We start from the raw sequence: 27,151 nt of genomic DNA on the forward strand, positions 1-27,151 counted from the left end.
CTTTTGTTACTGGGGGGCTGATATTGCAGCACCATTGCAAAACCGGCCCCCATCCTTTCAGCCTCCTGGGGAAATGCCTGATGCCTGCTACGGCCAGCCCGGCCTTAGCCTTTGAAGTGGGGGAGGCTTCAAAGAAAACGCTGAAGAGCACAGGGTCCCTACCTGGCCTACCTTGGCTCCAGACTCACTACAGAGGGGTATGCAGCTCTTTGTGTGGGAACAGAACCAACCCTTTCAGGTGAACGTCTCAGCACCTGCCTCCTATCCAGCCCTGTGATGGGTCATCAGGAAGTGAATGGCCCATCAGACACACCTAAGCTAACCTTTGTGGTGGCTGTCTGGAGGGAGCCCACAAAGCCCAGCTGTCACTAATCCCAGATGTTTATTGGAGACAGGCAGAAGACACAGAATGGTTTAGGTAAGAGAAATGCCAACTTTCTAACATTGGCATTTTTAGACTTGCAACTTAAAATCTGAGTTCACCATAAGTTGTGATTTCAAATTGTGAGTCCAGGGACACCAAGCTTGAAAAACCTATTTCTTCCATATTGGGAATTATACTTATAAGATGTAATAAGATAAATCCCAATGCTATTCTATGGGAAATATAGGCCTTGCAGTAGTGAAAAACGAACTTGGGAGTTTTTCACTACCAGGGCATGTAAAACTTAGAAGTACATGCCCTGCCTTTCAAATACATTACATCCCGCCCCTTGGGCAGTATAGAGTCGAACTTAGAGGTGACTTATAAGTATAAAAAGGGAAGCTATAGGTTTGCCATGAGGTTTTCTTTGCCAGGTTGATAAGGAAGTGCAAAACTGCACACACAGGCTCTGCAATGGCAGGCCTAAGGCATGGTTAGAAGGCTACTTTAGTGGGTGGCACAATCAGTGCTGTAGGCCCACAAGTAGCATTTAATTTACAGGCCATGGGCACAAGTGGTACACTTTACAGGGACTTATAAATAAATTAAATATGCAGATTGGGGTTAAACCAATGTTCTCATGATTTAAGAGAGAGAGCACAAGTACTTTAGCACTGGTTAGCAGTGGTAAAGTGCACAGAGCCCTAAAACCAGCAAACACATGGTTAGAAAATGGAGGCAGGCAAAAAGTTGGGGGTGGGAGGAGGGTAGACCATCCTAAGGCTGTCATGTCTAATAGTGCTGAACCCATGAACAGCTACAGCAAAGACCGTGAACCTATAGCTAATTTATTTAATTGAGCCAGAGATCAGATCCTGCATACATGGGCAGATAGAGATCAGCTCTTCCAAGTATGCAGCTGAGCTTCATTGTAGACAGTGTTGAGCTCCTGTGCAGACATAGACCGAGGTAAGCCAGTTCACAGGCAGGGTTGACCTCTTTCAGCATTCATCCCTATAATGTAAAACCTGAGGTTCTGTGAGGACTGAGAAACCAGGACTAGCTAATATTTTTTGGGAGTATCACACACCTCTCACCCAGATTATTCTTGCACCCGGCCTGTTTCTGATAGGGAGTGAGGAGGAGAAGGTGGGTGGGAGGATGACAGTGAGAGAAGCGATTAAGAGAAGCAATTGAAGATAGAGAAAGAGAGAGAGAGAGAGAGAGAGAAGATAGACTGTAGCGAAATGAAATTAAGCATATGAGAAAATATGGAGAGAAAAGTGAGGAGGAAATGAGAGGAAAGGGTAACTGAGATGAAAAAGAAAAGAGACTACGCGTGAACTGGGAGACTCCAGAGAGACGTTTGAACAACAGCACAACAATGATGCTAAGGCAATCTTTATGTTATGTAATGTTATTGTTAGACCTGGTAGCTTTTTGGCGTGTCTCCACTTGCTTCTTGCCTTCTGACCTCCTGTTTTTTTGGTATACTGGACTCTGTTTTTGCTGTTTTATTGTCTCTGCGCACTTTACTACTGCTAATCAGTGCTAAAGTGCAAGTGCTCCCTATATAAATTGTACTGTTGATTGGGTTATCCATGATTGGTATATTTGATTTACTGGTAAGTCCCTAGTAAAGTGCACGAGAGGTGTCCAGGGCCAGTAAATTAAATGCTACTAGTGGGCCTGCAGCACTGATTGTGCCATCCACAAGTAGCCCTGTGAACCATTCTCAGACCTGCCACTGCAGTGTCTGTGTGTGCAGTTTTAAACTGCCATTTTGGCCTGGCAAGTGAACCCACTTGCCAGGCCCAAACCTTCCCTCTTTGTACATGTAAGGCACCCTTAGGGTAGGCTCTAGGTATCCCCATGGGCAGGGTGCAGTGTATGATAAAGGTAGGACATGTACTGATGTGTTTTACATGTCCTAACAGTGAAATACTGCCAAATTCAGTTTTCACTGTTGCGAGGCCTATCTCTCTCATAGGCTGACATGGGGGCGGCCTTTAAATAACTTTTAGGTGCAGTTTCCTTTTGGGAGCAGATAGAGATTTGGAGTTTAGGGTCTCTGAACTCACAATTTAAAAACAAATCTTTTTGTAAAGTTGGTTTTGAAATTGTGTGTTTGAAAATGCCACTTTTAGAAAGAGGACATTTTCTTGCTTAAACCATTCTGTGCCTCTGCCTGCTTGTGTGTTCCACGTCTGGGTCGCGCTGACAGTTGGGCTGTTATGAATTCCCTCTAGACAGTGACACAAAGGGAGCAGTGGTGTAGCCTGCATATCTTGATGGGCCATCAGGGCTAGAGTGGAGGGAGAAATTGTTACTTACACCTAAAAAGGATGTGCCTGCCCTCACACAATGCAGTCTCTGACCCCCTAGTCTGTGTCTGGGGCCAGCCCTGGGCAAGGCAGGATCTTGTCAACAACAGAGACTCTCCTTTGAAGTTTGCCTACTTCAAAGGCAGAAAGTGGTATAAGTAGTGGACCCAAAATCCCAGATTTTAGAATCTTTCTGGATCAAGAAGGATTAAGAGGAACCTCTGCCAAGGAGAAGAGCTGACGAGCTGAAGGAGAAGTACTGCCCCTTTGCTGTGTTGCTTTTCTGGGTTGGCCTGCAGTTTCTTCTTGTGTCTTAAAAGGGAGCAAAGGGTTAACTTTGCTGTGTATCCTGCTTGAGAGAGTTCTCCCAGAGCTTGGAGTAGAGCTTGCCTCCTGTTGGAAGTCTCAGGGATATCAAGGACTTCAGCTTCATCCACCTACAGCACTGGGAACTCTGTGTGTTGTGCTCCAATAGAAGAAAAACCACTGCGACACCGTCAATGACGTCGCTGACTGCACCCTGACCTGACGACGCCACAAAGAGCCGTGCCCCACGTCTCACTGCGACCCTGGTCTCACCAACGTGCCACCTAATGCCATTACTGAGCCCCGCACTCCCCATCACCTTGCTTGCACTGCAGCCTTGGCATCCCCGACGATGACGCTCCATGCTGACAAAGACGCCGCTGCCTGCACCGTGGCCTGAGGACAGCGCTTGTGAGGTACACTTAGCACCATCCCATCCCTTACCAGAAAGCCCGGTACACTGACCCCAGCTCCATCAACGCCAGTGTCATCAACAGATGCTCCTGTCTGTGCCGCGACCGGTGGGCGCCGCACACAGTCGGCACCGCACTGTTGTCTTGGTCCTGCCAACGCCAGTGCTTCAGCAACTCCACCTACACCGACCTAGAGACACCGCACATACCACTGCCCCGCATTACACCAGCAGCCCTGGTCTCACCAACGCCGCAGGATGCCATCAACGAGCCAATGCCTGCACCGTGACCTGTGGGCACTGCACGTCGCATAGTCCCACTTCGCACCGCAGCCCCAACACCATCCACGCCAGCGCTCCTGACTCTGTCATCAACCCTGAGTTTGATCTGCAACGTGTGTGACTTCCAAGGGCCCGATGACCTCCGCAACGACCTCCAGAACGGACATTTGCGATGCCGCACTCCGGATCTCATCGTGAGGATCACGACGCCCTATATTTCCAAGCTACTGTATGTGGGTCTTCCCGATACCGTAGCTCGCCGGCCTGAACTGTTGGTTTTGTTGTTCACGATGCTGTGATAGCCCCAGATGGAACTATCGATTTCAAGGAACTGTATTTTTAAGAAATTCTTGCAAAATTCATACCTTTATTACTGTATGTAGGATTTTTCTCATTTTGGTCCTGTTTTACCCAGATAAATATTGCCTATTTTTCTAAAAACTGGTGTGGTATCCTTTTGTAGTGTTTTCACTGTATTTCTGTGTCTTATGTACAAATGATTTACACATTGCATCTGAGATAAGCATGACTGCTTGTGCCAATCTACCAAGGGGATGAGCAGGGGTGATCTAAGCTGGGTATCCCGCTTATCCTGACTAGAGTTAGGGTCCCTACTTGGACAGGGTGCAAACTGACTGCCAACTAGAGACCCCATCTCTAACAGTTATGTTACGTTATATTGTGTTATGTTATGTTATGCTAAGGGCATTTGTGAAGGGGACAGCTCACACTGGAAAGTATCCTGATGCTGGAGAAGCAGGGGTTTTGTTTGGCTGTGACTAAGCCTTGTCCAGGTGAACAGACAAGTTTTCAATTTATTGAAGGGCTCAAGTACGTAGAAAACAGCTCCAATGTGTAGGGGCAAGTTGTTCCAGGCTTTCGGCGCGAGGTAGAACGCAAGAAGGCTGATTTTGGTTCTGTGTATGAAGGGCTTGTGTGCAAGCAGGTGTCTGACTGAGCAGAGGTGTCTGGTGGGTGTGTTGAAGTTGATGCACCAATTGAGGTAGGTGGGGTAGAGATTGTACAGGACTTTGTATGTGTGTGTGTGTGAGAGCAGTTTTAAGAGTGTAGGCAAGTGAATAGAGAGCCAGTGGAGGTCGTTGAGGACTGGAGTGATATGAATGTGGGGGAAAACCTCAGTTTGTGTCTGCTAAAATAAATTATTTTTGGCTTCGGGTCAGTTGGCATGTATATATGTTTACCGTGGTGTCCTCCACTGACTAATCTAGACCCTCCTGACAAGCAAAATGCCCTTGGTATACTTAAATGTGAATATCTGCCATCAAAGACGTTCTTACTACCATTCTTGTCAATATTTTAGAAGAAGAAACTGGGAAATTAAAAAAGAAATCGGGAGAATGTATTCCTCCCATTGACTCCTATTAAACAGAGGCAAGTGCATGCCTGTTGCCTGAATCGGGTCTATTAGCATGTATGCACTAAAGAAATGTTTGATCTTCGTTGGTTTCCGTGCAGTCCCCTCCAGAGCCACTCTAGTTCACCCTCCTTAGAGACTTACACTTGAAAGGTTGAGGGAGCTGACATTTGTTTGAAATTGCATGGATAGTACCTCGTGCATGTGTGTGACAGCGCGTGAGGTGGTGTGCGTCACTGCGTGCGTGTGCGTGCTGGAGAGGGTGGGTGGGTCATTGGCTGAAGTTGCATCTGCGCATGCGTGCGCTTCTCCCAGCACAGAGCAGGAGATGAGGCTGCTGCTAAATTCGATATCCATGCAGGCTTCTCCATGACAACGGCTCTGTATTTGCTTTTAATTTGATCAGAAGCCCCGGGGAGCGAGCCTGCCGCTCTGCCAACCAGACACTATTGGATTATGACCGTCTCATCCATAAATTATCAATAACCAGAGAGGAAGGAGTATTGCCCCCCAGGAGCGTGGGCACTGGGCCATAGGGGCTAGGCCTGCAGCCCTGCTCTGACCCCTGCTGCCCCGGGAAAGAGAACAGCACACGTGGTGGCGCTGCCCTCCTGAAGCCACCGTGACTCACACTGCCCAGGAGGGCTTCCTCAGCAAACCGCCATGGTCTGCCCAGGTGAAAGAGCTTTTCTACGGGAGACGCTTTACACTACTAGAGAGCTTGCCGAGAGGCCACAGTGGCTTACACTGCTGAGGGAGCTTCCTGGGAGGCCAAGCAGGTTACTCTGCCGAGAGAGACCTTCCTGAGAGGCAGTGGTGGTTTACGCACTGCTGAGAGAGCTCCCTAGAGGCTCTAGTTTGCACTGCCGATCTTCCTGAGAGGCCATGGTTTTCATCCCTGAGGCAGCTTGCATTACCCTACTGAGAGAGCTTCCGGACAGACTGTGGTTTGCTTTGCTGAAGGAGAACTTACTGTGAGGCCCTGGTTTACACTGTTGAAAGCTTCCCGAGTAGCCCTATCTGCTCTTAGAGACCCTGGTTAATACGGCTCAGATAGAAGCGTGACACTGAATTCAGAGCGACCGCAGATGTTGCTCAAAGTGCTCTGAGAGTTTTTCCCTGGTGCACAGTTTGGAGAGCATTTGACGGCTCGCCTTGGAGAGCCTTGTAAGCAGTCCAGGTATGTGCTTCTGAGAGACAGCTTCAAGAACCAACCTGACAATGCTGAGAGAGCTTCTTGGGTTGCCTACCCCTTAGATGTGGAAAAGAGAGCTCGTCATGGGGCCCTATTGAGACGAACTTCTCTGAGCATATCTGAGATAACACTTATTTAGCAGCCCTAGCAACATTGCTCAGAAACTCCACCCATCAAACCCTGGCTCACTGCTTAGAGCTTTTCCTGGCAGCTGTGGATACACTTCTAAAGGAACTTAATGACCAGCCGTGGCTCATATAGAATGCTTCTATCTGTTTGACAGAGACTACCCTAAGCATCACTGGTTTACACCACTGAAAATGTTTGACCAGTGGTGGCTCACGAAGTTTCGAGTGATTGTATGACTGCCTCTCGAGGTCAATCAATCAGGTACTTGTAAAGCGCGGCTTATCACTCATGGGGTCTCAAGGCGCTGTTTTGGGCGTGCTGATCACTCAAAAAGCCAGGTCTTGAGATCCTTCATGAACTGCTTCAGCGAGGCAGCCTGTCTGAGGTTAAGTGGGAGTGTGTTCCATGTTCAGGTTGTGAGGTAAGAGAAGGATCTATTCTTTCAATTTAGTTTGCAGTCCTCAATTGCTGAATTCAATGAAATTCCCAGGTGCCTTTGAAAAGCAAACAACTTCTACCTTCATGATCATGGCTGTGTCCTCTTATCATCAGATTATTTAATATTCATTTATCTATCAGTCACCTGGGATCCTTCACTATGTATGGAAGAAGGGCCATGTTTTAAGTAGCCGTTCAGTTACCTGTACTCCAACACTGAAGAAATATTCTTCAAGTCAGATGTTTCCTCATCAAGCTGTCTACTGCCAGATTTTCCTTCACGATCCTGAGGTCTTCAAATCCCTGTTCTGAACTGATATATGTTACAGTTGAATTCAGAGTCACCCTTTCCTGTTGTATGAAAGGGTCAGGGTCACCCTCTCCTTGCTTACAAAAAGGTGTTACTATATCCCCTCTACATTCTCTTTGCTATAATGTTCCCTAGTTCTTTGCAGGCACAAAATACTGCAGTAATGTTCCAGGGAAGCCTTCATGGTATTGGACATCTGTTAATGAGCACTTGTTTCACAATAGAATGGTCATGTGAGAGGGCTATTGATCTGCAGTATCTGTTAGAGGGCGCATGTATGGATTACTAATTTTCTGTTGTATTGTTTGCATCTCCCATTCACATCACAATATCAGACTACAACCTCAGGATCACTACCATCATTAATCATAACAGGAGATCTCGCAGTGATGCTTGACATGGTCAGGGGGAAGAAACACTAATTTCATGCTTTTTCTTCAGTTTGGCATGCAAGTCAAACCTTACTGCTTGTAGGTACAAACACTCAGCTATCAGGCTGCTCTTTTGAACTTAGAAAAAGCAAAATGAATCAGATATTTAATTTTCCACTACTCCATGTGGGAAAATCTGATTTCACAAATACTTCCCTTAAAAATTATGTGGCATTACAGGCCTAGAAAAATCATTAAAATGTTACTAGACCTGCAGGTCAAGTAGCTTAAATAATCCACTCGACCGAACTGTAATGTACTTGACCTGGAAACGGATATCAAATTGTGTGATCCTTGGCAAATACTGTGTTTTACAGTCACCTTTTTCTTCATTCTCACATATGAGTGCACCTTCAAATATGTGAGTTCAGCATTTCTGCTGTAAAAAAAAAAATCCTCTTTTGTTTGATTAAATACACTAAATGTTTGCTCCATGTATAATAAATCTAGCCCACATATAGTGTACACGTGACCCATGCATGACTTGCCTCTTAGTTTACTAATAGCTTTGCTATCAGGGCAGGAGTGATTCTCAGTTTATGTTTAAACACTCACTTTAAATAAATATCTTACTAAAGCATGATGTGGTAGCGCACTATCATTTACAGACAGTAAATTTCAAAGAAATGTCCAAAAACCTTCCCACTCACTTGCAGTTTTACTGATAAAACTATATAGTGTATTAACAATAATCTGTGAAAATTGGGTTTCAGAAAACATTTATCATTTGCACATCGCCAAGTAAAGTGTTCTGACTTTTTATTTCATCCTATTGAAATATTTTTTTCATCACACAGAAGTACATAAAATGGTCTTTCACAGCTACTAAAATATATTTTGAGGTGTTTGTAAAGTTGACTTATTTATATAAATGTTGTGTGTTAGGAAAAACCTGATACCAAAAGCCTTTCATTTCACATAGGTCGAACAGTTCACCATACAAAATCCTGGAACTCTTCAGTCACAAGGAAGGTATTTGCATTGCAAGAAGACAAACTGACTTTTGAACTCTGTCTCTGAACACAGAGCACATGTGACAAGAATAAGATTTAAAGGCATCTTAATTGCTAATTCAGTTTCTGACTGAAGAGAACACCTGTTCTTTGTCCACTCACAAGTAGGATCTAAAAATAGCTCGCCCTTATAAAATAAAACTTGCCATAGAGTGGTCAAGTAGATTTTTCAAGCCCTGCATTAGGTTTCTACACCACTTCTGTAGGATCACTGCATCACAGTTGGAACACTCCACACAACATCCAAGCAAGACTACTACTCAGCACCCTACCAGCCACTCACAACGCAGGCCTTGAAAACTCATAAAAATGTTACTAGACTTGCAGATTGAGTAACTTGAATAATCTAATTGACCCAATTGAAATGTACTTGATCGATAAATTGATAAAAACATGTAGGCCCTCATTACAACCCTGGCGGTCGGTGGAGAAGTGGCGGTAATAGCGCAAACAGGACGGCGGTAAAAAAAATGAAATTAGAAGCATGGTGATGACCGCCATGCCAAACCGCCACTTTCCCACTCCGACCACCAGGGTGGTAACGACTGTTGGGCTGGAGACTTCGGTCTCCAGCCCGGCAGCCATCACTACACCGCCGGTGGTATCACAACCCCGCATACCGCCATGGATTTCGCGGGGTTCTGTACCGCCACGCAATCCATGGCGGTAGACACTATCAGTGCCATGGAATTCGTTCCCTGGCACTGATAGGGGTCTCCCCCACCCCCTACCACTCCCCAAAGGTAGTAGAACTTCCCTCCCCACCCCCTCAAAACATTGACGCACACACACCCCCCTACACGCACACTCATACAACTACTACACATACACGCACGCATACATGCACACAGACATGCGCACACATTTCCCATACACACTACACACCCCGCATGCATACACGCACTCACACACCCCCTCCACACACTCGCACCCACACCCCGTGCACGCACACAACACCCCCCCCCCCGCTTCCCTAAAGGACGATAACCTTACCTGGTCCGGTGATCCTCCGGGAGGGAACGGGATCCATGCGGGCTGCTCCGCCGCCAGTTCCCCGTCACCAGAACACCACCACACCGAATCCTGGGACGTGATTTGATGGGCGGTGTTCTGATGATGTGGCGGTGGAGCAGCCTCCACTTCACCGCCGACTACCAGTATGGCTGCTGGCGGCTCTCTGTCCGGAAAAGGGTGGTGGGCTGCTAGCAGTCATGATACGCTGTGCGGAAAACCGCCTTCACTGGCGGTCCTCAGCATGGCGGTACCTCGGCGGTCTTGGGAAAAGACCGTTGAGGTCCAAATGAGGTCCTTAGTGTGTTAACAATACTTTGAAAATTGGGTTTCAGAAAACATATTTATCATTTGCACATCACCAAGTAAAGTGTTCTGATTTGTTTTCATCCTAGTAAAATATTTTTTTTCATCACACAGAAGTACAAAAAATGGGCTTTCACAACTACTGAAATATATTTTGAAATATTGTACAGTTGACTTATTAGCTATTTAACCCATTCGCCGCTAGGCCTTAACACCCTCCCCGTGCCAAGCCTTTTTGTGGCTATTTGGTGTGGTTCACTATTAGGCCCCCATAACTTTATGTCCATATAAGGTATCCACACCAAATGTGTGTCCTTTTTTTCCAACATCCTGGGAATTCTAAAGGTACCCTGGGTTTGTCGATTTACTTGGAGGGCACAGAGAAAATGGGCAAAATATAGCTAAATTGTGTGCCTGAGACAGGGAAGGGCCAACAATGTGTATAGTATGAGGGGGAACCAAAGCAGGTCCAAAAGGGCAGTTTAAAAAAAAAAAGTTTTAAGGCTGACTCTGCTTTGGGCACCTACACAAGTGTGGTATAATTTTTATCAAGAGACTGAGGGGAACGCTGGGTGGTGGAAATTTGTGGTTTATTTGTGTTTCCGGAAGAATATGGCACAGAAATGCAAGGCAAATGTGTGATTCTAGTCACATGGTGAGGTTTGCAGGGCATTGTGGGTAAGAAAACGGTGTGGGACGAATGCAAAGCACACCACCCTGGTCGCCCCCAGATGTCTAGTTTTTCAGAATTGTCTGGGTCTGTTAGGGTTTTCTAGGTGACAGCCTACCTAAGCCCAAAAAGTGCAGCTGTTCACCATTGGACATGGGATGATACTGGGAGTTAGCCAAACTCTCCTGGCCTAATTTGTGAAAACAACACCCAACAAAATCAAATATCCTCTTGCTTGCTATTGGGGTGAAATACTTTAGTCAGCATGGGAGCAGAAAGACTGTTTCCCCATTTCTCAAAGAGTAAGGGCTTGGCCATGCCCATTCCCATGCTGGGCAGCCCCCACCCCTACAAAAAAAGGTAATCCGTGATGTCTACACTGGTGGCTTTCTGTCCCACCAAGGGGGTGGGGGGCAGATGGGGTAATTGCCCCATCTGCCCCCTTCCCCAGGGGGAGGGATGAAAAACTGTTTCCCTTTTTGGGTGGGGGGGCATGAACATGCCCATGTTGGGCAGCCCCCACTGATACAAAGAAAATAAATTACTCCCCGGTGTTCATTGGGTTTTCTGCCCCCTCCGGGGTGGGGGGTGGGGCAGATGGGGTTAATTACCACTATCTGCTACCCAGGGCCAGAAAGACTGTTTCCCTGTTTTTGAGTGGGGGATGGCCATGCCCATTCCTGGCAGCCCTCACCTATACAAATAAAAAAAAAACACTAATCCCTGGTGTTCAGTGTGCTTTCTACCCCTTCTCCCCCTTGCAGGGTAAGTGCCTCCATTTGCCACACTGGGGTTGAGGGGGTGAGGGTGGGACAGAAAGACTGTTCCCATTTGTGTTTTGAAATGGGGGTGGGGGCATTGGCATGCCCATTGTGGGCAGCCCCCTACCCCTCTTTTATTAGAAAAAAAATCACAGGCTGGCAATATATTTTTTGTTTTCTCCTTTTATAGTATACAAAGATTTTTAATTTGGTCAAGGAGGCACATATAAAGACGTCAAGGATCTTCGACAGTGGGTCCAAAGGGCGGTATGTCTTTTAGGGAATGCAAATACTGCTCGTCCTGTGGAACGAAGAGAAAGCATACTGCTTTAGATTGATACCAAATTGGTAGAGTTGGCAAATAATGAAGCAGGTCCATCAGAGAAACAACTGTTATGTGGAGACAAATTAATTAAGTCTATGTGTAAGTTTGTAGGGTCATATTCCTCAATCCAAAAGTCACAGAGGGTTATTAAGAGAGTATTTCTGGAACTTGTTTTTGGTGGGGCTGGAAGAATAAGGGGTCATTTTTCCAACAGAGGATTGGGAATTACAAGAGCATCGTTTTCCAGCGGAAATGGCCCCTCAAACATTTCTTGGAAATCATGCTTCTACCCATACTGTCAGCACCCAAGAGGACGTGGAGAACTCAGCGATCGTCGGAACCGAGGATCAGGTAAAGCCCGACATTTATTGTTACCCCTGTATAATTGGGCAGCAGGCTTGCCCAGTTTTATCACAATTGGTGTTTTTTTTTTAGCAGAACCAGTTCACAATCGGGTCCTAGTGGAGTTCACTTCAGTCCAGAACAGGCAGAGTTGGTGGACAGAGAGGTACAAGAGCTAAAAGAGAAGAGCCCTAATGTAGAAGCGTGCCAGGAACAAGGAGGTTTTGTAAGCAATATTTTCTTAGTAGAAAAGAAGGACAAGGGAATTAGACCAGTTATACATTCGAGAAGTTTGAACGATTGAGTGGTGTATCACCATTTCAAACTGGAAGGGATGTATATGTTCAGAGACATTCTACAAACAGGGGATTGGATGACACAATTGGATTTGAAAGATGCATATTTGATGGTTCTGATTTTGGAACCACACCAGAAGTACCTTATGTTCGGGTGGGGAGACTTGGAACTTTGTTTGCCTTTGGTTTGGTTGTTCGTCTGCCCCATGTTGTTTCACGAAAATTTTACGTCCTGAAGCATCTTATCTGAGAGAAAGCAGGGTACAATTGATCATTTATCTAGCCAATATTTTGATCATGGATCCAGAGCAGGGTGAAGGTAAAGGAACATACTCAGTTGGCTGTCCGTATACTGAAAGCATTAGGTCTTGTGGTCAACAGGAAAAAGTCTTGTTTAGTTCTGAAACTGGAGACTCAATTTCTAGGATTTCAGTGAATTCTGTCGAAGGGGTTGTGACGTTACCAAACAAAAAACTAAAAGGGATATGGAAGGAAATTTGGGAAATTTTGAAACTAAATCAGATGTCTTTCAAGATATTAGCTCGTGTAGTTGGCCTTTTGTCTTCTACAATTCAGGCTACTTTTTCTGCTCTGCAGAGATTAAAAGTGACATATTCGAGAAATGGTATGAAATACTTTGAGGAGCTTGCTCTTTCAGCAGAGGCAAGGGAAGAGCTCAGATGGTGGTTGAAAAATATGGAGGCCTGGTACAGGAGAGCAATTTTTGGAAGTACCTCCGAGCTGGTAATAGAGTCAGGTGTGAGTTTAGATGGATGGGTTGCTCGATATGTTTCACTTTCGGCAGAAGGTCATTGGACAGAAGAGGAAAAAGACATGCATATAAATTGTTTGGAATTGCTAGCAGGATCTTTTGCAATAAAGTGTTTCACAAAGGACAAGGTCAGATGTTCAGTGCTTCTGCAGATGTACAATGTGTCTACGGTTCACTGTGTGTACAAACTAGGGGGTCCAAGATCAAAGGATTTTAACAGAGATAGCAAATGTGTTCTGGGAAAATTGTCTGAAGAGAGGAGTTTTAGTTCAGGTGGAACATATCCCAGGGTTGAGCAATGTAATGGCAGACTAGTGTTCTTGGAATTTCAGAGATTCCAGTGACTGGATGTTATGCAGACATATTTGTTTGAAAGTGCAAGATCTTTGGGGTCCCTTTGGGGTGGATCTCTTTGCCAGCAGGATGAATGCTCAAGTGAGTACGTTTTGCAGTTTCTGGCCGGATCCGGAGTCAGTGGGGATAGATGCCTTCCATCAGGATTGGAGGGGTCTCAATCCTTATGTGTTTCCACTGTTTTCAGTGATTGCTCTTGTGACATTATTAGTTCGCAGATGGAGGGAGATGACTGTGTTGGTAACTCTACCTTAGAGAGCTTAGGTGTGGTACCCTATTCTGCTGGAGCTGTCAGTGGATTTTCCAATTCTGTTGCTGTGGTTTCCAGAACTCTTAAAGGGTGCGGCAGGGGAATTTCATGAGTTAGTTATATCAAGTCATTTGAGGCTAGTGGCATGGAGAATTTCAGGAGAGTTTTGGAAGTTCCAGGTCTTTAAGGCTTTGTCTCTTATTAAGGAATCCTAGGCTTCAGGTATAAGAAACATATATAGATTGGTATGCCAAAAATTGGTTTGCTGGTGCTTGAAGAGAGACTTTGATCCCGTTTCAGTGCATTCAGTAGAGGTGGTAAATTTTCTGACAGAGAAGTTTAAGGATGTCCTGTCTTACAGAATAGTTATGTGTATAGATCAGCAATTGCTGCAGGACATCAGTTGGACAGGATATAATAGTGCGTAGGTTGATGAGGAGTATACTGTTAACTAAGTCTCCAGTTTTTAGGTATATTTCAGGATGGGATGGGTGTAAAGTTTTGGAATTCCTGATTTGATTTCAAATAAATTGTTGTCCCTAAAAGACTTATCCATGAAATTGACAATTTTGTTGGGCTTGGTTTCATTTAGAAGGGTCTCTGATGTGAAAACGCTTGATATAACAAATAATATGTATTCACCTAAGGGTGTGTGTTTCTATCTATCTAAAAGAACAAAAACAAATTAATATTCAATATTTATCCTTTTTTTTAAGACAAAAAGAATATGTGTGTGGTGAAGTGCATCAAGGAGAATGAGAAGCGCAGTAGATATCATGTGGAGTGAATCAGTTACTTATTTCTTTTAAGAAGCCCTTTAAAGCAGTGTCTTCTCCAGCGCTTGCAAGATGGGTGAAAGAGATAATGAGTAAGGCAGGTGTTCACATTAGCGTGTTTGGTGCACACTCAGTGAGAGGACTGCTGCATCTAATGCTTTCATGAAGGGGGGTTCATTGCAAGATATTCTAACTTCTGCTGATTGATCGAATGTTGTGACTTTTAGAAAATTTTACTTTAAACCAGTTGTGAATGTAGCACGTTGTTTATAGGAAAAGCTCTACACGTGTATGATGTTACCTTAAGGTCTTGCCATAAAATGTAGATTTTCCACAGCCTGGTTGGCAGAAAATCTGGATTTTATTAAAGACATGGAGGCTAATATTATCTCTCCCATTAACCCAACCCTTATTTAATAACTTATTTCTGTTTGCCACGTAGCACGAGGACAAGCATAATAGGGGTCGCAATAGGTTTTTTAGGTTGAGCGCGCAGGCGCTTTGACCTGTTGTAGGTATTGTGGGCTTTTAACCACGCCCATGTCACGCCAGTCACTTTCACTCATTCGTGGGCTTACCTTTCAAAAATAACTTGGTGGATTTGGTAAATGCTTTACGTTTGTACCGCCTTGAGGCAGTTTTTGTCACGCTTTGCAGACTCCCCCTGTTACATGGATTATTGCACGATTGATGATACACTTCAGCGTGGGTGAACTATTTTTTCTTTTGTCTCTCCCCTTCGTGCTGCATGGTGGCTGGGGTGCTCACAGCGCAAACAGGCACAACAGCATGAACTAGACCGGCAGTATTGGAGCACTGGTCACATTGTTCACAGTTACCTAATCAGAGTCATTTCTTGTGGCTCTCCCCTTAAAACACTAAAATTGGTAAATGCATTATGTAAAACAGAAATCCTTAAAGCGAAAACTCAGAAAAACTTGCCCCATAATGTTTTGCAGGACATTACTTTTACATTTTTTTTTGCTCATAACTCAGCCTGTGGTGGACCTAGGACAATGGGACTACCTTCAAAACATTGACCACAATGTGCTCTTTCTTTCTATCATCGCTGGGACCCCACACTATGTTAGTGAGGACTCCACAATAATAACACCTTCCACCATTCACTGTCTGATTAAGCTTTCTCATGGCTGGAACTTTTGTTTTTAAGCTGGGAGAAGTTATGTGTTATTTGCCTTGTTTGTAATATTGCAGTAGTCCTGCTAGCTTTGAAAATGTCTAATGCACTATGTCCTCTAGGGGCTAAATATATGGTTACACTGCATTACTTTCTCCCATTCCTTTTTTATATGGTTATGCTCTCCAAGATTTGACTGTATGGTTACATGACAATGACCATGTTTCTTCCAAATGTCATTTTTATTTTGGTGTTCTTTAGGGGCTGTTCTGAGCATACTATAATATTTGCGGCACACAAACTTGCCCCATAATGCTTTGAAGGGCATTACTTTTACAAAAATGTTTGCTCATAACCCAGCCAGTAATGGTCCTAGGACAATGGGACCACCTTCAAAATGCTCTTTCTGTCTACATCTTCTCTGGGTCCTCACACTAGGTTAGTGGGGACCCCAAAATAATAACCCCTCCGCCATTCAATGTCATTTAAGCTTTCTAATGGCTACAACTTTAGTTTTACAGCTGAGAGAACTTTTGTTTTAAAGGCCTTGTTTGTAATATCACTGCAGTGGGCCTGCTAGCCTTAAAACATTCTGTAGAGGCTAAGTATATGGTCACACTGCATTACTTTCTCCTCTTTTTTCATGGGGTTATCCCCACTAGGGGCTAACAATATGGTTACATGACCATGTTCCTTACAAATGATATTTTTGTTATGGTGCCCTCTGTGGGCTGTTTTGAGCATTACAGCTTAATGCCAAAAGTTTATTTCTGATAAAGGTTTATAATGATAATTGTATGTTTTAATAATCTCTCCTTATTACAATTATGACCATGATTCAGGCCAACTTAACATCATTATTACACTATGACTGTTTGAACAATCTTGGTATGTTTGGGTGTCCCTTCTAGTTTATTTCTTCTCTGTGGCTGTCTTGTGTCTTTTTTGGGGGAATTGTGTTATCCAGCAGCAACTCTGATGGTGGGGTGGTGAAGTGAAGTGGAATTACTATGGCAGATTTAAATTAGGATGCTAAATGGCAACATTTTCATTTTTTGTTGCAGATAGAGGAAGAAGCTAAATGGAAATGGTTTAGTTACATGCAGGGCTACTGGAATTATATGGCAAAAAAAGATGAAATTATGAGGCAGGGTTGACTAATTTATGTGGGAAGAAAAGTCCAGTTATGAATTTACAATGCCAGTAGCTCGAACTCAAGCAAATGTAAGACCTATTTCATTGTAAATGCTTGTTCGAAGAGTTGCTGTTAATCTTTGTTGGAACGGTCCAAAACTACATTGTTCAAAGGATTGATTGGTTGTTCCATAGACTGACATAGAGACTGTTGTGCATTTTACAGTTATTTCTCTTTGCAGCTAAAAAGAAGGCTGAAGATTGGGGGATCTCTGGGTTTATCGTGTTGAGATTCAATATTCTATGTTCTTTTACCCACAATGGTTGTCCAAGGGTTTTTATTGTATTTGTACATGAGTGTAATCTTAATGGAATGTTTTGAAAGATGAGTCAACTCAGGGCCTCAGTTGAACATTCTTCTTCTCTTTAAAGGGAAAGTATGCGAAGAGGAAAAGTCGGTTTAAGCGTTCAGATGGCAGCACCAGCTCGGACACCACATCCAACAGTTTTGTTCGGCAGGTAAGAAAGAAGCAAGCTACTGAATAGTGTGGGGTCAGGGGCATACCTTAAAAGCGATCTTTTGTGCCACTATAGACTCTCTTGGTTGTAGTGCTGGCTTACCCATCCCTGTGTTTTTTGGTGTTAAGGGCCGTATGAACTCATAGTAATGAGGTCAGCATTTCCTCTCTGTCAGCTACTAGTGTGCATGCTACAAGCTTGAAGAGCAGAATTTGAAGTACTTCCATGCTCGCACATGGTACATGCTTGAACACTGAGGACAGATAATTGGCATTTTGTTGTGTATTCGAAGAGTTACCAGTGTATATGTGTCGCACTCCTGGTTTAGTTGAGCCTAGCATTGTCCAAACCATATTTTGAAGCATCATTTAAATGAAAGACGATGACTATCTCATTGAAATGTATTTATGTTTTTATGCATACCTCACAAAAGTGTCCCTGTGGATGTATTTTATCAAAAAAACGCAGAAACTTGAAAGTAGGATATTTTTTATGTGACCAGCTAAGGTAACTGCATGTATTTGTTGGCCTATGTGTACAGTGCTATCAGAGGCTTATGCCTCCTTTGGGTGTTTGTATCTGGCACACTGATGAATGGTGATAGTAACAGAAGCTTAGAATGCTGTACTGGGAATTTTGCAGATAGGTGGCAGTAAACCCCCAAAAGATAATGCATTGGTTCTGTGACAGGAGATTACGGTAATTGTATTCTGTAAGAGGATTAACTTGGAAATGTGATGACTGCTTGCAACATTGACATCCTTGAAGCAGAGGTACTGTGAAATGTGACGATTGGTTGCAGGAATGGAATCCTATAAAACAACATTTAGAAATAGGTTACCAGGAGATACAATGATAGTTAGCAGTACTGGGATTCTTATAGGACACTGCAATGCGAGATGTAACAATTACTGACAGTAATGGTACCTGAGAAGTGGGGGCTTTGTGGAATGTAACTACTAGTGGTGGCAATGAGAAACAAATGGTGGGTGATCTGTGGGGACATTAATGGGATCCCAGAACTGGGTGAACACGTGATTTGTGATAATTGGTGAGGGTAATATGGTCCAGGAAGAGGTGGTTCTGGCCAGTGTGGTGATTTTATTCATTAATGGGATCCCTGCGGAGGCGGTACAATGAAAGATGGTGATTGATGGTGGCACTGATATCCAAGAAGATGCACTGGGTATTCTATGAACAGTGGCAGTAAAGAGATCCTAGAAGAGCCTGTCATGGGGAAGGTGAGGATACGCAGTGGTAATGGAATCCAAGAAAGAGCAGTACTTGGGAGTGTGGCAACGGGCTGCAATATTGGGACCCCAAAGGATATTTGACTGGAACATAATGATTTGTGTCATTAATGGGGTTTTAGCTGCACTGCTGAGTGTCATACTGGCAACGGTAATTGATTAACTGGTCTCAAGGGAGCCTGCTCTTGGGAGCACAATGCTTGTTGTCAGGACTGGGTTTTCCGAAAGGACTTACTGGTAAATACATGTTTGATGCAGATACTAGGATCACAGAAGAGATTTTGCAGAAGAATATGATAAATTACAACATTAATGTGATTCCTTCAGAACCCTTTGCATTTCACTTTTCCTACCCCTCCACCATGAGATAGACTTGAGAAACATATGTACTTACTGCTTCAATGAGAGTGATGCCCTAGACTGTACCTAACCTCCTTTGACTTTACAACAGCAAGTGAACCTTACTCTGCTGTTTACCCCTTCCCCTTTTGCTTATCCTCGAAGTATTCTGAAAGATGCAAAGGGCAGTGGAATCTGTATACACAAGCAAGAAATAAAAGAAGAGGCTGTGCTGAAGGATGTGAGAATTGGTAACTCACATGGGATTGCAGAAGAGGCTGTAGAGAGGAATGTGATTGACCGCAGTAACAGTTCCCACAAGAGGTTCCACTGGTGAATGTGATTATTGGTGATACTCTTTCTCACATATTTCATAGATATGGCCATTCATACCAGCAGCGACAAGTTGGCCACAATGCAACAAGACCATATGTTAGGCTGTCACTCACCATGCCCAACTCTTGTTACATAAAGCATATTATTGCTGCACACTCTGCATCTAAGTGTAGAGGTCTGTCTGCACCTACCCCGGGCAGTCTGAGTGCTCCTATGGCACACTAGTGGTAGTTGTGTGCTATAAATATGGAAATCACAATTCTGTGTTTATATGCTAGAAGGACACAATAATTGATCAGTAACTATATTTGCAAATAATGTGATGAAATTATAGTTATTATTTGAGACTCTGGCATTTGTGCAGTTAATGAGATCTCAGAAGAAGTGTACTATTAAATCGGATGATTGGTTCAGAAAGATTCTTTATGTAGTGTTGGTTTTAGCCACAGGCCACTTCAAAGCACTTAGTGCAGAAGTGGTAAGGTTATGGCTTGTTTGGAGAGTGATCATCTTATGAGCAGAATTTCTAAATTCCGGGCAGAAGAACATTGCTTTGAGATGTAATCCAAGGTGTGTCAAAATGTATATGTTCTTGAGGCACTATTGAATCCAAGAAGATCAGCTTTGAGATAGAGGCATAGAAAAAGCGAGTTCTGGAGGAGGACCCTGTACACATGCCATTCTTCCTTCAAAATGTTTGTATTTTGCCAGGTGGACTGAGAGTCTGCTTTTTGAGGATGATCCTGGCCTTAGGAAAGACAATATATGATTTAAAGTACATTACACTATATAAAATGTAAACTACTGTGTGGTCAAGTGATAGTGGAGTGACTTTAAATGCGGGTGAGATGTAGCCTGTGCATTTTACACCAGGAATGAGGCTGGTGGTATGATTTGCTCGGGAAGCAGCCTGACTGTCAGCTTGTCCGATAGACTTCTAATGAATTCAGTTTCACCAGTTGATCCTAACGGTGACCTCTGAGTAAACAATGGCAATTCTTTGAGATGGTTATAATAGAAGCAAGACTCCCCAGAAGATGCACAGTGGTAGAAATTGTTTTTGGTGTTGTTAAATCCGTGATGGGGTTGCATAATGGGTGACAGATGATTGTAGACAGCAACCGAGGTCCAAGGAGAGTGATCAGTCAAAAGGTAGCATACTTGAGTCCTTGAAGCCTAGTGGTAAACTGTCTGACTTGGCGGCATTTAGGAATGGCCTGTTCAGTAGCATTCAGTTTTGGACTATGTTACTCATTATTCACACGTTGATTGAATTAAAGCAAATGTGTGACCAGCAGACTTAATTTATGAAAAGCTTGTAACACCTACCCATGAGAGCAACGTATTGGCAGCCTCTGAGAACACTGAGATCAGTGATCATGAGACTTGGTAGCTCAAGCAGTATTTGTTATTAACTGGCTATGAGGATAAAACAAAGGGCATGATGTTTATATGTAGTCTCTGGAGAACAGATTCTAAAATACCTAGAAAGGAGAATTTTAGAAAGTAGAGGCTGGCCAGATATGTCCGAAAAAGAGCACTAACTGTGCTGAATTATATTGAAGTTTCTCATAAGCTTAGCATTGACTGGAGCTTGTGGTTGGTTAGGGCTTTGAAACAGATCCTAAGAGCGTGAAATTCTGGTGTCCGTTATGTTGTGGATTGGCTTTTAAGTTTGTCTACACTCTTAATGAATGAGAAAATCAACTTTTACTTTCTAAAAGGTATGAAAAACCAAGGTCTTGTTTCAATGAGTTATATGCATGTTTTTTATTTTTGTTGTGCCCTCCCCTTCCTTGTTGTGTCTTGTAAATAATGTATAATATACAAAGGCACTGCATATCGTTCTTGGGCATCCATTATGCAACTTTTTTTATACATGGAATATATTTGCATGCAGTGGTGTAATATTAGGATACATATAAACTTTATTGATAGCAGATATGAAATGTGGTGGTACGTTATTTGAGTTTTGACTATATTTTTGGAATACCATGAAATAATGTATTTACAAAAGAAAGGTAACACATCAATTAAGATAAATATACAAGGGCAGTTAAGGTGGTTGACTAAAAGTCAGAGAAGCAAGTGTTAAAAGAAATAGAAAGTAAAAACACATAAGAAACAGAAAACTGACAGCTAGATTGTATCAAAAGAGCATGTCTTGAGAACAGGAGAACACCTTCAAATTCGATGTAATTGTAAAAGGCCTCACAGGAGAACTCTAGAGTACAGGCTACACAAAACGATAGGAAGGTCAAAGCTGGTGTGGACATCCATGAGGACAGACTTGCTCAGCAAAAAATGTTCTTCACTTCGCACATGTCCATGTCTTGACCACTTGAACACTGTCCTACCCCTTCCACGTACTGGGGCTTACAGGTCTCTATTTAGGTTCACACCCTTCCCCTCACGCTTGCCCCAAAGCCTTCCTTATATTCCAGCCACTATCAAAGTTCCAGCCTTGACTGCTGCCGTTTTACCTTTGCCCTCTCATAGCACAGATCTTTTGTTTATGGCCTTGTTCTTTGCATCTGCGAATGTGGAACAGAGATATTGCTACGCTTCCTGGTTATTGAGATACACCCCCTCAGTCTGTAAAATTGGAACTATGAAATGATCCCTCACCCGAATGTCATTGTAGGTGATGTAAAAACATAAGAATATATTGGGCAGAACTTCAGTTAAAACTTTGGCAGAGGAAGTCTAAAATCCTGTGCTAAAAATTTGGAAGTAATTCCCCTTTTTCAGAAGTCTAACTACTTCCATGACTACGATTTGGGGTTTCATTAACTTTCTCAACTTAAAAATGGAAGTACCTAATTAGGTGAGGTGCCAGAGGGAATCTTCTTGCCTTATGACTCTAAATTCTGTGATCAAAACCGAAGGAGTCTCCATCGGGGCACAAGAAAGAAGGGAGGGACTTCAGGAGACAAAGTGAAAGAAACTAGGCTTCTTCCAGTTTAGAACACTACTAAGGATTAAAATCTAGAAGCCATATTTTAACCACAGTATGATTTATGGAATTTGTACATTTTCTGCTTATGATATCAGTACTTCGGTTTTTTATGGGCTTCGAATGTACAAAAAGAGCTTAATGAAAGAATCTGTAGTGGGGAATCGAATACCTTGTTGAACATGTGTTCCTCTTACTCAGCTAGAGTGTCATTGTTCATCGTCAAAAGCTGATCCGTGCAGACAGGACTTTTTTTGTTCATTATTCTCCCTGAATATCTGCTTCACTCAAATTCGAGTTACCGTGGCAACCATGTCCAAGAATATATTGATTCTATCAGTCTAGAGGGAACCAATCTCCATCCCATTCGCAGCTCTGCAGTATAGGGCATCATCCCTGCGTGTCCATTGTGGGGGTCTGAGAAGGATAAAATCATGGCACAGCAAAACTTGTTTTTTGGCTCATGCCCCAATAGTGAAGTAGTGAGCCTTGCCCACTCCTTGTAGGATAGTTAGTAGCTCTGAGCTTTGCAGAGCTGTCATTTCCTGGATGGGATGCGTTATGTGTGGATTTGGCTTACCTTATGAGAATCTCTAAAGTTGTGCTAAATTCTGTAAGTGCAGAGATATATACTTCATCCTTCATGAAAGTGTAACCACTGTACGGCTCGAATCCTGTAGCTTTGGTGATGGTCCTTTCCGCATAGTATCGTTTTAGGAGAGTTGCTCAGATTCTGGCTCCAGAAGCTGTCTGTGAGGCACCCATGATTGTGTACCCCATTTTGGGGGCTGTAAGTGTTGAAGAAATTCTCTTCAGATGCCTCGTTCAGACTCTGTAAAGGTTATTAACAAAACAAATATTAACAATATGTAAATCACAGAGTCAGCGGACCAGAGAGCCCCCTGGAATCATGAGTGGACACAAGATGAGTGAAAGACGTCAAGACTCAAATGTGTACTCTGAAATACACAAGTGGCTAGTAGTTGGCATATGTAACAGTTCTCACAGAGATAGGTAGGTGCTTAGATAGGGTAGGTGCCTAGCTAAGCTCATAAAAATGGGAGAACAACCTTCATCGTAACAGAAATGTGAACAGGTTTCGGCTGAGCAAGCTACTTTTATTTTCATGCTGTCAGAGCTAACATTTATGTGCCCCAGGGTCAGAGACAGTCACTTCCTGTGAGCAGTGTCATTCTGAGCAAGAAAAGATGCCTGAAGCCGGTTACAGTTAGGTGCATAGATTTTGGTGAACGTGTAAACATGCTTCACATAGTAATCCACGCCTTCTGAATAAATGAAAGCGGTCATTTTAGTGATACCTGAGAGTTCATGGTTGAGTGATTTAATAAGAGTGCTTCAGCTGTATAGCACAGGTAAAGCCGGCAAGCATCCCTTCTTGACTGATCCACCTGCTCTGTTGTTTGTGTGTTATTTACTTACAAAGCAAACGCTACACACCAAAGTTCATCTTGCTGCTTCACAGTAGACGTATACTGTAGTGGGGTCCTTTACTAAGGGTGCAACCCCGTGTCCCATCTACTTCAAATAGATAGATTTTCAGCTTCCCTGTAAAAAACATCAAAAGGATTAAAGATCACTAGCAGTAGACGATTCCATAAACATGGGTCAAAACCTGTTTCATATCACATTATTAAAAACCTTACATTGGGAATAACAACATTTAATCACTAGAGATGGTAATTGCGGAGCTTTCGTATAGGGTACAGAGTCAGATCTTTCCAATAAATTAGATACAAGCTGTTGAATTTTGAAGGTAATATGCGTTTGGAATACCAGCCAATGAAAGCCCTGTAAGTAACAGACCACTGGCTGAAATTTCTTCTATTCGAAGGTAATACTGCCTGCAGCATTTTGAACACGTTTTAATCTTTGAAGCTGGTAAGATTCCCGTACATAAAGTATTTGAATTGGGTAATTGAGAATTAACAAAGGCTTCCGCTGTCATCGATCCGATTCTCATGGGGTTATAACGCAAGCTCTTCATCAACAGTTCCAAATGAAAGTATGAGTTCGTCTCCACTCTTCCCAGCCGAGAAGTTAAAGCCAGGTCTGAATACCATATAAGTCCCACGCTGTTATCTTCGTTTAGGTATATTTGCCGGTGACCAGCCACTAGCCTTATCAGACTAACCCCTGTTCAGCTATTGGCATTGAAACATCGATAGGTGCTCCTCAGGTGGTTTACTACCACTTCCTTCCTTCTTCACCCATTGTCGGAGATAATACATAAATGAATTTATTTTTTAGCCTGACTAAAGGGAGGAGTTCTGCTAATGTTGAGTAGTGCAGGAGGGACACCTTTGCTGCATCCCTTCCTCCAAGAATCACTGGCTCCCTTACTGTACATGCATACACAGTTCATGGTCACAATGTGCAGGGCTGTGTTAGGCCCATAGGTGGTACACTTGCACATGTTATTTGTGATAAAAACAACTCTAATCGTAGAAGGGTGTGTTAAATGATTATACATCATCCACACGCTTGTATCAGTGGGACTAAAAGTCTACATTTCCTCAACCAGACCATAGACAACAGGTGACACTTGGAGAATTCAGGAGCTGCAACATGGTGATAAGCAGTACATGGGAGACTTCTGATCCACCTTCAGTGCTTGTCTACACATGCCTTGGGAAGGTTTTCTGCCCCCTGCAGACCTCTGATCTCCATTCACGTGATGCTGGTTAGTGAATATACTGTAGATTACCTACAGTCTGTCTCTTGCAGATTCAGAACAGGCCTCAAATTTAAGAAGCCTCCACTGTGAATCAAGGAATTTGCTCATTTTTCGGCAGTTTATGCAGGTTGCAAATGTGAACCATTGCACAGATGTTGTAGTTTGCCGCAGCAGTGAGAGTATGGAAGTTTTCAAAAGAAAGATTACCAAGAAAATTAAGGTGTAGCACATTACTAGAGAGTCTTTGAATCCATCCAGTAGCACTGCAGACAAGAGGTCGCAGAGCACATCTGTTTGTAGGACGAGGTCTTGGAAATGCACCCAGGCTGCCTTTTACAACCTGCCAAATAAATCTCTTAGAAAATAGAAAAGGCTCTGTAATGAAAATTATTATTTAGACGCTCCCAGTGCAGGGAGCAGCCTGCTGAGAAGTGCTGCCATGGAGCTACTTCCTAACATACGTGCACATAATCCAATGCTTAATTTTCAGAAACTCATGACAGCTTTCATTCCCTATGCCTGCACTCCCACTGCCAAGATTAGTTTGATTAAAAAAGGTCTGGAGTCCATGCAGGGATGCTGTTCAGCTCGTCATTGCAGAACCATTCCACCAAAACCTGGTTAAGGAGGCCATCGGCCACACAGTCACATCTTCATATCAGTGCTGTGTTCCATTTTGTATTGAAGGCAGTGGGGCAGAGAATGTAAGCCACAATGTGGTACCTCATATCACTGCTAGTTTTTTATTGTTTTAGCGCAGACATACACCGGCCACAGTCCCCTCTTAAAGAAATACTGCTTTTAGAGGGCACTGTGGCAGTGGTGTGTCTGCCCTATAACAACAACTAAAGTCTTGCTCTGATTTGTTTTGTTACAGGTGAGCTGGCTACAGATTTTTGCACATGCTTACTATATGTAAAGTGAGCAACGTGTGGCGCGTGGAGTCACGCCATCAAACTGGAAGAGGGTATGCTGAAAGGCTAAAGATGGACAGAGCCTAAACAAATTAATTAATTCTACTGTCCGCTTGTTTAAATCTCGAAGGCATAGCGTATTAGACTCTAAAAATCCTGGCATGGTTCAACCAATGAAATAGTTGGGCATTGTTTTATTTGGGAGAAATGATTTTGCCAAATTGTTGTTTCTCATTTCTCTATAGTCTTTCATCCCAAACGTCTGAAGTAGTGTCCATTCAAGCCAGGTCTATGCTTGAAAGTTCTGTACTACTTGGTCACACAGCACTGGAATTGTTGTGTATTGCCCCTCAGTACACAAACTAGTATATTGCTGGGAACAATGTTACAGTAGTTGGAAACTTATACCACAGCGAAGGGTATGGAGCCCTCAAGAGGGCAGGCCTGTTGGTGTAGGGTGCTTAACTCTGACAGGCTGAGTCAGTCCCCAAGAACACTGATGTGTATTTAGTGCCATTGCTGTTTGGTTCTCAGGCAGTGCATCAGTCTCAGCAAGGCTTACACATCTGTCTTAGTATGAATTTGACAACGCTTCCCTAGAAAGGGGCTGACAAATCTGTCCTGGAATGGGGTGAGGCTGACAAGTTTTTGTGCAGTTGAGGTTACAAGTCTGTCCTGGGGTGAGGCTGATCTCTTCTTCCAATGGATGCTTCTAGTTTGCAGACAAGCACACCATGCCAGCAGGCACTAGGTCAGGGCTCGGAAGAATAACTCTGACGAAGCTTGGTGAACCTGGAAGTAAATGGACCGAACCTAGCTCCATGGTCGTACTCACGTTGGTCGTCAGGCTATTACTCTTCAAAGGACTGGCTATTGGAGCCCAGTACTAATTCAGTTCAGAGAGTGCCGGATAAGAGTCAAGCTCTCGATCAGAGAGGAGGTTCATTAAAAATTGTAATTGGTCAGCCACTCAGCCGTTCTGGAAGGAGGATCTTTTTCGTAGTCACTTTTTTAACAAGCTGGAGGTTGCTGGATTGGGGAAACAGTGTGTGTATCCCGCCCCAAATCCTTGCACCTGAAAAACAACAAAATATGGTCACGGTAACAGTGTTGGCTTCTGGTGGAGAGAAGAGATCTCATCCATACCTTCAGCCTTCAGTCCTCTCACACAGATGCTTAGAGATGTCTGGTAAGAGATATACATTGGTTTTACACATGGGACCTATAGACCTGACCGCAGAGGTATAGTAAAAAGGCTCTGCCATCTGTACTCGAAAGACCACCACCAACTAGGATGTTTCTCTTAACTAGGTAAGAGAGCTTGTCTCTCTCTTGGACAGTGTAAGGTGTGCTTTAGACTTCCCCGAAAAAGCAGGTTTAGGGTTCTGATGAGAAGCAAGAGAATGGTGCCATGCAAGTCTCTAGAGT

General features: G+C 43.5%; 1 protein-coding gene across 3 annotated transcripts in view; it reads left to right on the forward strand.

Moving 5' to 3' along the window:
* Positions 1-27,151, forward strand: part of CACNB1 (calcium voltage-gated channel auxiliary subunit beta 1) — a 335,868-nt gene that overhangs the window by 23,929 nt on the left and 284,788 nt on the right. For all 3 annotated transcript variants that reach the window (XM_069237464.1, XM_069237466.1, XM_069237468.1), the window contains exon 2: positions 17,147-17,233. In XM_069237464.1, coding sequence (XP_069093565.1) covers positions 17,147-17,233 — 87 coding nt within the window. The remainder of the gene's footprint in view (positions 1-17,146; positions 17,234-27,151) is intronic.

Source organism: Pleurodeles waltl, chromosome 6 (genome assembly GCF_031143425.1).
Source record: "Pleurodeles waltl isolate 20211129_DDA chromosome 6, aPleWal1.hap1.20221129, whole genome shotgun sequence".
Lineage (NCBI taxonomy): Eukaryota > Metazoa > Chordata > Amphibia > Caudata > Salamandridae > Pleurodeles > Pleurodeles waltl.